The sequence below is a fragment of the Chanodichthys erythropterus genome, chromosome 14 (assembly GCF_024489055.1).
Source record: "Chanodichthys erythropterus isolate Z2021 chromosome 14, ASM2448905v1, whole genome shotgun sequence".
NCBI lineage: Eukaryota > Metazoa > Chordata > Actinopteri > Cypriniformes > Xenocyprididae > Chanodichthys > Chanodichthys erythropterus.
In genome coordinates this window covers 24063584-24076194 of record NC_090234.1, presented here as the reverse complement: position 1 = coordinate 24076194, position 12611 = coordinate 24063584, and the positions used below count along the sequence as shown (strand labels likewise).

At 38.9% G+C, this 12611-nt stretch overlaps 1 protein-coding gene across 1 annotated transcript in view; it reads right to left on the bottom strand.

The window, feature by feature from the left end:
• The window catches only part of xpo4 (exportin 4), a 51406-nt gene that overhangs the window by 6094 nt on the left and 32701 nt on the right, over positions 1–12611 (bottom strand). Inside the window, exons 8-15 of the mRNA XM_067409639.1 lie at positions 8586–8743; positions 6748–6922; positions 5130–5306; positions 4689–4831; positions 4463–4608; positions 4019–4196; positions 1017–1176; positions 682–851 (exon numbers count right to left, since the gene is read on the bottom strand). Coding sequence (XP_067265740.1) covers positions 682–851; positions 1017–1176; positions 4019–4196; positions 4463–4608; positions 4689–4831; positions 5130–5306; positions 6748–6922; positions 8586–8743 — 1307 coding nt within the window. The remainder of the gene's footprint in view (positions 1–681; positions 852–1016; positions 1177–4018; positions 4197–4462; positions 4609–4688; positions 4832–5129; positions 5307–6747; positions 6923–8585; positions 8744–12611) is intronic.

Sequence of the window (12611 nt, the reverse complement as noted above, 5' to 3'; positions counted from 1 at the left end):
TGACTGAAACTAATGCAATTTCTTTAAAAGATTTTCATTGATACATAGTGCAATTTATTCATGTAGTATTATGCAATCTTAAAAGGTGCTCTAAGCAATGTCACGTGTTTTTAGGCCAAAACATTTTTTGTCACATACAGCAAACATCTCCTCACTATCACTAGCTGCCTGTCCCCTGAACGCACTGTAAAAAAAATGTGGTATGTTGTCGCCACAAGCTCCAAAAACGGCAATAAAAACAAACTGGTGCATCCTGGACCACGAAACATAATAAACACGCTCCAGCCAATAACCGACAAGAATGATTTTAAATGCACGTTCACGATGTTTCAGGAAGCACGGAGGGGAGGGGGAGGAGGAGGAGGGAGGGTCTAGCTAGCCTGTTTCGTTTGACAACACTTCGAACGTCAATAGGAAGTTATTCCACCCAGGATCGCTTAGAGCACCTTTAAGTTTAGAAATGACTTTCAGATGCAATGCCATAATTCCACCAGGAGGTGGGGCAAATTAAAAACATTTGGCCTTGTATCAACTGAAGGTTCATGAAGACATCAGCACAAACCACTGGCTCCCTTGAGCCTGTCAGTGAGCAGCTGTCCTGCAGGGCATTTGGATAATTAGACGCATATTTAGCTCTCATTGATGCCCACATACACATTACTCCAGCAGGCAGCCACAAACCTCTCTCTCTTCTCCACTAGAGTCACTAGCAGCTCCACAGTGTCATTAGCCAGCTCTGGCTCAGAGCTCCACACTGACAGATTATTGATTACTTTCTCCAACAGATATCCCACAATCCACTGCGCCCCCTCAGTGTCTGCTCCAAACGCTGTGCTGAGGGGCATACTGATCTGAGGGAGAGAGGACAGAAGCCATAAAATGTCACATAAAAATGTCTTGGTTGTGTTCCAGGAATCTATGCGTGATTTCTAAACAGAACCAAACAGAGATCCCAAAAGGCTTCACATTGTGCCTACCGTTTCCACACACTGATCGACCTCATTTTGGCAACTTACTTGGCCGTAGAGTTTCTCGTCCACCAGCAGGTATGTCTTGGCCCAGCGCCGAAGAAACCAGACAATGTCTTTGCCCATCTGAGGACTCAGGAGCTCAGTCAGACTTGCTCGCGTAGCCCGAGATTCCACCTCTGACGTTCTTAGCACCGCCGATAACAACCTGTGACAGAGAAATGGAAGTGCAAATCTAGCTGAATATATATTAGGAAGCACATTTCTGCCAGCAGAACAATCTGAAATAGAATTCGACAATCTGTTCTTTACAGGAAAACGAGGGGAGAAGAAAAACAAGTGGCAGAGGAAATGGCAGAGGGGATGGAATAGAGTTCATGGCAGTTCTGTCTAGATGCTCCGAGACTCAACAAAGGCTCACAATAACAAATGGTATCATTCCTTCACACCTCCACTAGTAAAGAAAGAGGACACAAGAAAGGGATTACAGCAGCTTACTATCCTGGAAGACAGATATCCCACGCTCCCCGCGGAGTGCAGCACCATAAATGTTTCACATTGTTTGTAAAGATAAAACCCAACTGACATTTCAGAGCTGCGGGGTCGGTGCCTGTTATTGGGAAACACAATCCGTTGGCCCACTGTCTTTCCAAATCCTCTACAGTCTGCTCGCTTTCACCCACCCATCACCAGCCTACTGTCTCTCCAAATCCTTTGACCTCCACATCGCCCCCCATTCAAATTCTCCATCCCTCCCCTACCCATCAACTCCGCGTCCTTCCAATCTTTCAATCCTCACCTCTATCCCATTCCACAGTTTTGGAATAACACCATCCATTAAGCCCAAATCAGATTACAGGCAGATTTTTGCAGACAATACCACTAGGTCTCTATGAGACCCTACCAGTAACCACAAAAACAGCTTCTACATCATTAAAATCACTATTCATTAAATTCACAGTCTGTATCCCATTCCAATCAGATTAGAATCAGATCAAATATCTGCTTGGAAATGCCAGGGGAAAAAGACCCAGTGTGTGTTTAAGCATAACACATGCAGCCTGCCTCTTGTTCCTTCCCCCTTTAAAAAAAAAAAAAAAAAAATCAAAAACTTATGTTTATTATTATAATTATAATATGTATTTACATATAAAGTTAAATTAGTATTAAATATTATATTTTTATTATTTATATAAATTTTTTTCCATTTGTGTTTTATTATATTATATTTTATTATATTATTATATTTACTATACTTAAACTATTATACAATTATATTATATTACATTTTTTAGAATTTTTATTACTATTTATATTAGTTGTTGTTATTAAAATAACTAAAACAACAACAACAACAACATTTTATATCAAACCAGCCTTTAATACAACAACGATGTACGTAGGTTTTGAAAGAAAAGAAATTGAAAAAAAAAAAAAAATCAATCAACTAGGAAATCGCTTCTGAGCACACGCACGACTCCGGGCCCCTAGCGCTCCCCACTGACCCTGGGATCTGAGTGGCACCTGGCCTGGCTCTAATTGAATAATGTGTGGGGAGTGGTGTTGCAGGATTGGCTGGCGCCGGGGCTGGGGCCACTAGAGGGCTGCTGTTCGCGTGGCAGGCCTCACTGGGCGCGTGCCAGGGCATTTCCCGCTGGGCAAATGAACTGCAGATAAAACGGCCTGTGCTACACCACGCCTGCTCTCTCCAGCAGCATTTCTGAGTGATAAACTTTAAACATGAGGTGGCTTAAATCACCAAGTCATTGTTCCTGTAGGCAGCAAAATCAGCCAACAGCTGGCTTGCTAGCTGATCATTACCACCATGTTTGTTTTATACTCTTCAAAGAAGTTTCTTATTCTCACCAAGGCTGTATTTATTTAATCAAAAATACAGTAAAAACAGTATTAATGGTAAATATTGTTACAATTAAAAATAACTTGTCTGTGTTCATATATTTCAAAATTTAATGTATTCCTGTAATGGCAAAGCTGAATTTTCAGCATCATTACTCCAGTCTTCAGTGTCACATGATCCTTCAGAAATCCCTCTAATATGCTGATTTGCTGCTCAACAAACATTTCTTATTATCATCAATGGTGAAGACAGTTGAACAGCTTTATATATTTGTGGAAACATGATACAGGTTTTTCAGTACACTTTTATGAATAAAAAAAATAAAAAGACAGAAAGAAAAATCACTTTTGATCAATTTAATGCATCCTTGCTGTATAAAAGTATTAATTTCTAAAAAAAAAAAAAAAAAAAAAAAAAAAAAAAAAACTTGTACTGACCCAAAACTTAACGGTACTGTAGCTAATTTCTAGTCAATTATGAAGCTCTGTGGCTGTTCGAATGTATAAAAGAAGAGCATGTTATGCAAAATAGATGGGCCAATATGTGTAGCAAAGAGGAGGAAAAACTGAATGTAGTATTGTTATACCTCATATTTTCAAAATTATGACAAGCATATATATTTAGAGGCAAAGCACTGTACAACACCTACTGTGTGTTAATTTTTTCCATTGCATCTTCCTAAAAAAATATGAAATTTGGCATACTTAAGGTACATTATGAAGTCATTTGATCAAATATGGGGTCAGTCCCTCCTTCACTGAAAGCTTTTGAACTTGACCTAAAAAGTTTAATCAAGTTTAACATGAAATGAACAGTGATTTCTTACCCAACTAGATTTTAGAAAAAAATACTAATCAAAAACTGAATAGACCCTAAATTTGGTAAATATCATCTTTATGGTTGTCAAAAGTCATTAAATCAAACCACTCGCATATAATAAATTTGATATGAGGATGCCATACAAGAAGTGAAGGTGTATCTTAGCACAATACCCTGAGTGCACAGAATCAACTTGAAAAGGTTGTAAAATAAGGACAAAAAGGAAAATTTTGAATGAAAACTGGAATGAAAGGAAATAACAATTGTGCTGAAATCATATCATGACTCCCACACCTACAAAATCCCAACAAACCTGAATCTTCTTTACAGTGTAATGACACACTGGCACATGTATACCGTGAGGACCCTTTACCTGATAACTGAGTCTGTCCTGTTGCATCCTGGGATGGAGGTGGCCTTCTCTCCAGGAGAGCCAAGGAGCTGCAGTGTAGTGTTGATATCCACCTCCGTCGAGTGTTTGATAGAGTACTCCATCACTTCTGAAGGTATCAATGGTGTCTCACCCTGAGGGTCATCAGCCAAGAGGTAGCCTGTTAAAACACCATAAGACATCAGAACAACGACAAAAGGCAACTTAAGCGAATGAAATGCCTCTAAATAATCAAAATAATGTCTGGCTGCATTGGAATAAACACTGAGATTCAACCTGACACATTAAAATGACCTGGATGAATGGACACCTCCACATACATCTGAGGTTAAACATGCTACTCAAATATGTGAGATGAAACAAATAACATGAGGGTGAGAAAATGATGACAGAATGTTATCTTTTCCCTTTAAGGATGACACGGACCTGACACTAATATGAGCCAATGAATGTCTTCGTAAAGGTCATCTAGAACTTTCCGGTCCACCGTGCCAGGGTCCGCAGAGGCCATGAGGTGCTGTTGGTGTCTCTGGAGCTGGCCGTGAAGCCGTGTGACTCTGTCCTCCAACAAACTGAAGACAGATGGAAAATATAAAGCTCACAGTGGTTGTTTATTGCAACAGTTTCTCTGAAGAGGAATGCGTGTCTGTACCCTGTGAGCAGAGGTATACAGTGGTCTGCAGCGATGCGGCCCAACATGCCGATACTGGCCAGCTGATCTGAGAACAGCTCTCTGTCGTCCTCCTGTAGCTCGTTTATTTCTTCCTCTTCATGAGAAGCGACACCATTTGCAGTCTGAAAAGAAAAAGCATATGACTGAAACCATGTGCTAAAGCAGCTGTGTTACTCTGGAAGACGATTCTTTGAAGGAAAACAGTTTTAGACATTTGTTGTGCTTCATGCATTTCAATTTTAATTAAGATGAAAAGCAAGCCACAAAGTCAAAAACAACAACAAAAAAATTACAAGAAAAGCAACAAATTACCAACAAATTGGAAAGCCAAAGACACTTTAGCAATGTTAACAGATGGGATTTAACATGGTGAAAAAGCTGTGTTTGGATGTGAAGGTGAATAAAAGCAGTTGTTCTGACCAGGTTTCTCGTGCCGTCGGGAGCTGCGAGGTGACACTGGATGTAGGAGTTGAAGACCTGCACAGCCGGCTGGACGAAACAGCCCCGGGGGAAGTGCTCATCCTCCTGCACCAATGTCAGCCAGGATTCCAGCAGCTTATCATATGCCTCCATGTACACCATGTCATCCTTATCCAGCTAGAGGAAAACAAACGGATGTGACTTTAATCATGTCACATGACACAACCCTTTTTAATATATTCCATGCTCTAAATCAGAGGTCTTCAACCCTGCTCCTGGGGACCCACTATCCTGGAGAGTTTAGCTCCATCCCTACAAACACACCTGACGCAGCTAATCAAGCTCTTCAGGATGTCTTGAAACTACACATGCAGGTGTGCTGAAGCAGGTTGGAAATAAACTTTCCAGGACAGTGGGTCCCCAGGAGCAGGGTTGAAGACCTCTGCTCTAAATTCCATGACCGTTCACCCCTAAAAAAAGTATTGAATCCAAATATTTTAAAAAGAACATATTACTGTTACCCTGATGTTAAATAACTTTAATGTTAAATATTTTTAATAGAACCCACACTATAATAATCACATCAGACTATAATAGTAATTAAATCAATGTTAGTGTGTGATTCATACCCCTATACATTTTATTATATATATATATACACATTATATATATATATACACATTTTATTATATATATATATACACATTTTATTATATATATATATATACACATTTTATTATATATATATATATATACACATTTTATTATATATATACATTTTAATATATATATATATATATATATATATATATATATATATATATATATATATATACATATATACACACACACACACATTTATTTTAATGACCATTATTCAGAAAGGATGCATTAAATTGACAGTTAAGACATTTACATTTCAAAAGATTTCTATTTCAAATAAATGCAGGTTTTTTTTTTTTATACACCTTTCTATGCATCTAAGAGTCCTGAAGAAAATGTATCACAGTTTCGACAAAAACATTTAGTAGCACAACTGTTTTCAACATTGATAATAAGAAATGTTTCTTGGCTTCTTGATTTCTCAAGGATCATGTGACACTAAAAACTGGAGTAATGATGCTGAAATTCAGCTTTGCCATCACAGTAATTATTACATTTTAAAATATATGAAAATAGAAGTTACTTTTCTTTTTACTGTTTTACATTTATATACATCAAATAAATGCAGCCTTGATGAACATAAAAGACTTTTCAAAAATACAAAAAAAATCTTACCAACCAATTTTTGAATGATGGTGTATTCCCTTTACCCTGGCTTGTTTTCCACAGCAATGGAAATTATGACTAAATTAATTTTATAAAGAACCTAACCAACCCCAAACTAATTAAATAATATGTGAAACTGAAAGGAATAAAATCAGGAAATCAGTGTCTAGCCCTAAATATGGGTGTGAAAAAGTACACTGGTTTAATGGTTTTATTTTTTCTTTAAATACAATAAAAGTCTGCTTTTTTATATAGAGAACAGAGCAGAATAATGAATTTGACATTCACAGACCTCAGCTACTCTGTAAAGTGTGGTTGCCGTCTGTTGTGGCACAAATGTAGTACTCACCACCTCCTCCAGGGCAGCACTGCGACCAAAGGAACACGTGAGCAGAGTGAGGCAGTTGATGAAAGAAGCGAAGAGCTCATTCGGGAGCGCTGTCAGAACGCTTCGAGGAAATGTGCTGATGAGGTTACTGATAATGTTGGAGATACCCACTGCCTCCGAGTCTTCAATCTCAATCCTGTCAGGGGGTCAAAAAAAGACAGTTAAGGACAGAACAATAATGTCCTGACAGTGGCAAGCTTGTCTCTTAAAGGGTCATTCCACAACCAACCTCAGTCACTGTGCTCTGATCTGGGTCTATCTGGGAGTGAGATACAGCATGAGCTTGAAGTGGTCCAGTGTAAACTGTGTACGTATAGTAGAGCCTGAATGTTTATCCACTGGAATTCCAGTTTCACTGAAAATCTTTGTCTATAAGCACAAATACCTCAGCTGCTGTAAAGGGAGACTTAAGATTTCAACCAAAACATCGACCATCGAGGTCTGCCTTTCTTTACGCTCCCAACTGCGGCTCTAACCCATATCAGATGGATTTAAATTGTAAGCAGAAGAGTTCAATCACGGCAGATTGGCGGACCTGCCGCATGGTTTTCCGATGATGCAACTGGAAAAATGCTCCAGGAATAGGTGATTACAGAATGGCAGAGACAGAGAGAGGGAGGAGTGGGGAGAGAGAGACCCCAACTCACTACGCCTACTTGTTCTCAAATTCCAAACAGCAGTGTATAAGAGAATGTGTGTTATTTAAAGCTGCAGAGACATCATTCCATCTTTATAGACATTACATAGCATTTACAATGTGAGTACTAACACACAACTATGCCAATACATGTTGTACATCAGTGTCACAACTTAACTTAATTTTAAGTCCCAGAAAGGATTTCAGAGCATTTTTGCATATTTGCTCCATTTATGTTTCTTGAATAAACTACCAATGTAAATAAAGTATCAATTTCATTCTTTAAACATAAATGGAGAAAATAAATAAATAGTTAGTAGTAGTAACCATATTTTATTTATTTAACCATGCACTTTAGGGACATTTTTGCCCCCAAATTTTCAATATACAGGGTAGTAGTTTTTTAACTTGCCCTAGTAATTTTCTAACCCTGCTATATGGTAGAATCTCCCGGTCAAGAACACGTCTGGGTCATATTTAACTGGAAAATCACTTGAAAAGAATTAACTTAAAAAGAATTAATCCTATGTTTAAGATCATTAAGATGTTTTGCATTGCTGTAACATTTTATCAATGATCCTCAAATAATAAAGCAAAATATAATTTATTTTGGGGATTATATTGATTGTGGGGAGAAATGTGACCAAGACCTGTTTTCATTAATTTTATCTATACATTAGACAACTAATATGCTACGGAAGAGGATTAGGGCCAAGCAATAATAAAAAAATTAAAACCATCTCAAGATTAAAGTTGTCTACTCGTTAAATTTCAAGAAAAAAGTCGAGATAAAATGTTGAGAATAAACTCGTTAAATTATGAGAATAAAGTCATTAAATTATGAGAAAAAAGTGGTTAATTTATGAGAAATTCGTAATTTAACAAATTTGTTCTCGTAATTTAACAACTTTTTTCTCATAATTTAATGAGTTTATTCTCAACTTTTTTCTCGAAATTTAACGACATTTTTCTCATAATTTAATGAATTTGTTCTCGAAATTTAACAACTTTAATCTTGAGATGGTTTTATTTTTTTTTATTATTGCTTGGCCCCAATCCTCTTCTGTAAATATGCAGTTATCTAACAATTAAAAAGAATACATTTGTGAACGGCAAGCACATCAAGTACACAGTGCAGCACATGACTGAAGGAGAAACGCACCCATTGATCATGTTGAGCAATCCCTCCACCAGGTGGGCCAGGTAGGTCACCTGAGAGTTCTCATCGGGGAAGATGGGGCCATGCATGGAGGCCAGCTGGGCCAGGCACTGAAGGGAATCCTGTGCCATGTCTGAGTCCTCTCTGATCTTCCTGTGCACCTAAAAGACAGAGACAACAAAAGAGGCAAGCTGAAACAAGTCATTACGCTGACGTAAACCAATCCTATTTTCAAAAACCCCATAAAAAGAGCATGTCTGATATCAGATTCTCTCTTCATCTTTATAAAACTGACTTTTCTATGAACTAAGAGTAGATTGTATTGCCAAAAATACATATATACCTTCATTGACTAACCGATAGATCAAGACATCCTACAATGATAAACTCGACACCAACGCAGCTCACCAACAGACTGAAATTCTTCTCCTCAGGAGACATGATATCGTATCACGAGCGTATAAAAGATAAAATAAAAGCAGTGGAGTTTGGAGAGAACATACATATGACCATACGTATACTCTACAGTGTTAAAACCAGACAGGCCCCCTCAAAGAGTCCAGGAGGAACTGCAGACCGGCCCATGGGCAGCTGACAAAACACACGGGCTGGGGAGCTCACACAGTCTCCCTGAATCACAGAGAAAAGCCTCTCTCATTGACATATAAAAACATACTTTCTCTCTCTCTCCCCTCTTTTTCTTCTGCTCTCTCTTACGCACAGATACGCAGGGTCTGTCTTCGATTTCTCATCTCACGCAAGTCTCTGAAACCTTCTGCTCAGTGGAATAATGAACGGAGGAAAATTGTGGAATACCCCTCACCTTCGCCAACGGCAAAACTAAAGCCTTTTGCCACGGACAAAAACACCTGGCCGCCTCAACCCAAGCCAATCAATCAGATAGGCTTCTCAAAGACCAGTCCAGTCCGAGGCGTTCACGAGGACGAGAGGCGTAAAGAGAGCGCTACATGGTCAAAGAGACGGCTAACGTTTCTGAGCGGACTGACTCAAGTCTCCAGCACATATGGTTGTTTGGCACACTCCTTTGCTCTTTTTCTTTCCTAAATCCCTGGAATCTTACTCTCGCTCGTCTGTTCACCAGACGTTCTGGTGGAGATGCTGTGCGAAGAGGTGCACGGAGTCGGACGGAGCCCTCTGAACGGTCTGGAAGAATGTGGATGAACCTAAAGTGGCATTTCCCCAACACATACCACCTCCTACAGATACACAGATGAACATCAGCCACTGGGCAAAGTGCTAACGCTAACACACCATAGCACAGCCCTGTCTGCTAGAGCAGTGTGAAATCATCCTCTGAGCTGAAGAAGAGAGGGAGGGAAAGAGAGAGAGAGAGAGAGAGAGAGAAAAGAGAGAGAGGAGGGGTGTGTGGGGCAGATGAGAGAGAGAATTGGATAGGGAAAGAGGGAATGAGAGAAGAAAGAAAAGAGTACAAGGCCAACGCTTTGCGAGCAGCATGCTCTGTAAAAACAGCTGCGCTGAAGAACATCCACGCCATGTAAACTATGCCAATCGCCTTGAGTCAGACTATAGTTAGAGTCTGGCAGGGGGCGTCTAAATCAAAACAAGACAAGGTAGCTCTCCGAAATGAATGCAAGAGAGAAAAGAGGGAGAGAGACCTATTAATAGGGACAAGACAAAGCCTTGTGTCTGTCCACGGGGAGGATTAGACCCTCTCCTGCTTTCTATTCTCACCGCTCGTTGCTCCAGCCGCATTCAGCGTGTTCAGATCCTGTTACAAAATCAGAGGCCACAATCAATCAACTTACGACAGCGTTATACTCAAAGTGCCATAACAAGCCCTGATTGTGTTTATACCATAAACAAACCACGCACATGCTCTGAGTCAGAATCTGATCTCAGCTTTTAAAACTCTTTGCTTAGCGCTAAACACATGTGGGTGAATCTCATGAAACTTGTCATGAAAAGAATGTGTGGCCCAGAATAAACTCTAAAAGAAAGAATGTCTATTTATTTGTTTTAACTGAAATTATCACATTTATAATTACAAATCTTATTTTCAAAGAATATTAAAACAAAAAATAGTTTACAAATTAAAACAAATCTTTGTATGAAGTAATTTTTAAAATACAGTAATTACAATAATCAAAATTACTATCATATTGAATCTCAAAAAAAAAAAAAATAAAACAGAATATATAAGAAATATATATAAAGAAAAAATATAATTACACAAAGAAATAGAAATGTGTTTTGAATTGAGACCTCATTCGACAATAATTAAATACATCTCATTCTTATTGCTGCAATGTATGACAGTAATTTTTAAAATGTAAATTTTAATGAGAATCACTGAGAATAATGGGAATTGTTCTTTAAAAAAAAAAGTATATATATTATATATATAGTAAAATGTCTGCATTATAATGAAAATTGAAAACTGTCATGGAAAATCTCACATTGCAAAAATCTTAAGGGTCTTAAATTATGCTTATTTTTTGGAAATACAAAATATTTTCTCTTCTTTTTCTTTGAAATGTGACTCAGACATGTTTTCCTGAGTTTCACCCATTTTATGGATGTATAAAAATGTGACTTTGTTACTAAATGAGAGAGTGTATGAAGACAGAGGGTGTAAGAACAAACCAAAACTAAAACCACAAACAAAAACACCCTTCAGCCGATTTGGCTGGTAGGAAAATGTTAGCGCAGCCATGGCTTTATTAGGTGCAAAGAGAAAATTTGATTTATTTAAAGTTGTGCTTCATTTTCTCTCTGCAAGTTTCGAAACTTCTGAGATGCAATCAAAGAGGCAGAGGGAGACCCCTTCCCTTTTTTAAAGGAGGGCTAGAACTCTCCTCGGACCACCTGAGGGAGGATTTGAGGCTGTTAACAGGGGCTTTGAATCCAGGGTTCAGAGTCTAATCCTGCAGCTCATCTCTAGTCACCTCTGACCCCAGCAGCGCGTGTCTGGACGCCCCCTCGTCTGTTCAAGGCACAGCTGAGAAGTGAGGACCAACAGCTGACGGGCCAACATACACACACAGACGCCGCTGACAGGCCGACACACGCACACTCACCCTCCCCTTCAATAATTCACCCTTACACACACAGATCCCCCTGGCTTGGGCGTAGAAAAACAACGAGCACTCCGCACACAGCTACAAGGAGACTCGTAAAGACACACAGAGGGTGTGACAGCTGACCACTCTTCATCCTTTAACAAAAACATTCCCCCCACCCACTGTAAATACCACTAAATATCACATGGCCCAAACAACACCCCGAGAGACCGACCGACAAAACCACTGAACATCATGCTCAGCGCCGAGGAGACTTCACTGAACTCTGATAGAACGCAAAAAAAATTTGGTGTTATATGAGAGTCATGGTCTAAACATTAACGCTTGTGCTTTGACACATTGAGCTGTGGTGCTGTGAACATTTAAATCTGTTTAAACCTTCCTTAGTTTTTGATAACGTAATATTTATACATCAATCACATTAAACCACTGGACTACATGTTTGTCATATTAAACCAGCTAAAATCTTATAAAATCCAAAATTTAGATGACGATCAAGCATACTGACTTTTACAAAGTAAATAAAAAATGTAATAAGTCAATAAATAAATGATATACATGTGTCAAAAAACAAGCAAATATCTGCTATTTCAGTACGCTTAAAACCCATAACAGCAAATCTCATAAGAGACAAATGAGACACTTATGTTTGAACAGCCCTTGACCTCCAGGTCAACAGACTGACCCTTGTTAAGACGGGTGCACAGTTTGTCGCCAGTTTACAGATTGCAGCCTCCTTTCAGAAGAGGCATGAATGATGGAGCAGCATTTTGGCACCTTGTAGACTCATTCCTGAGCAGCAGAGTGAAGGAAAGTAACATCTAATCGGGCCCTACAAACCACCCAAGACTGATGGTGGAAAGTAAAGCATTATTTGGCAGCAGATGCCTCAGGGAGATCGTGCAATGGTAATGGAGAAAGAGCGGAACGCTATTTGGCATGTGCATCACTGATGCCGAGGGTAACC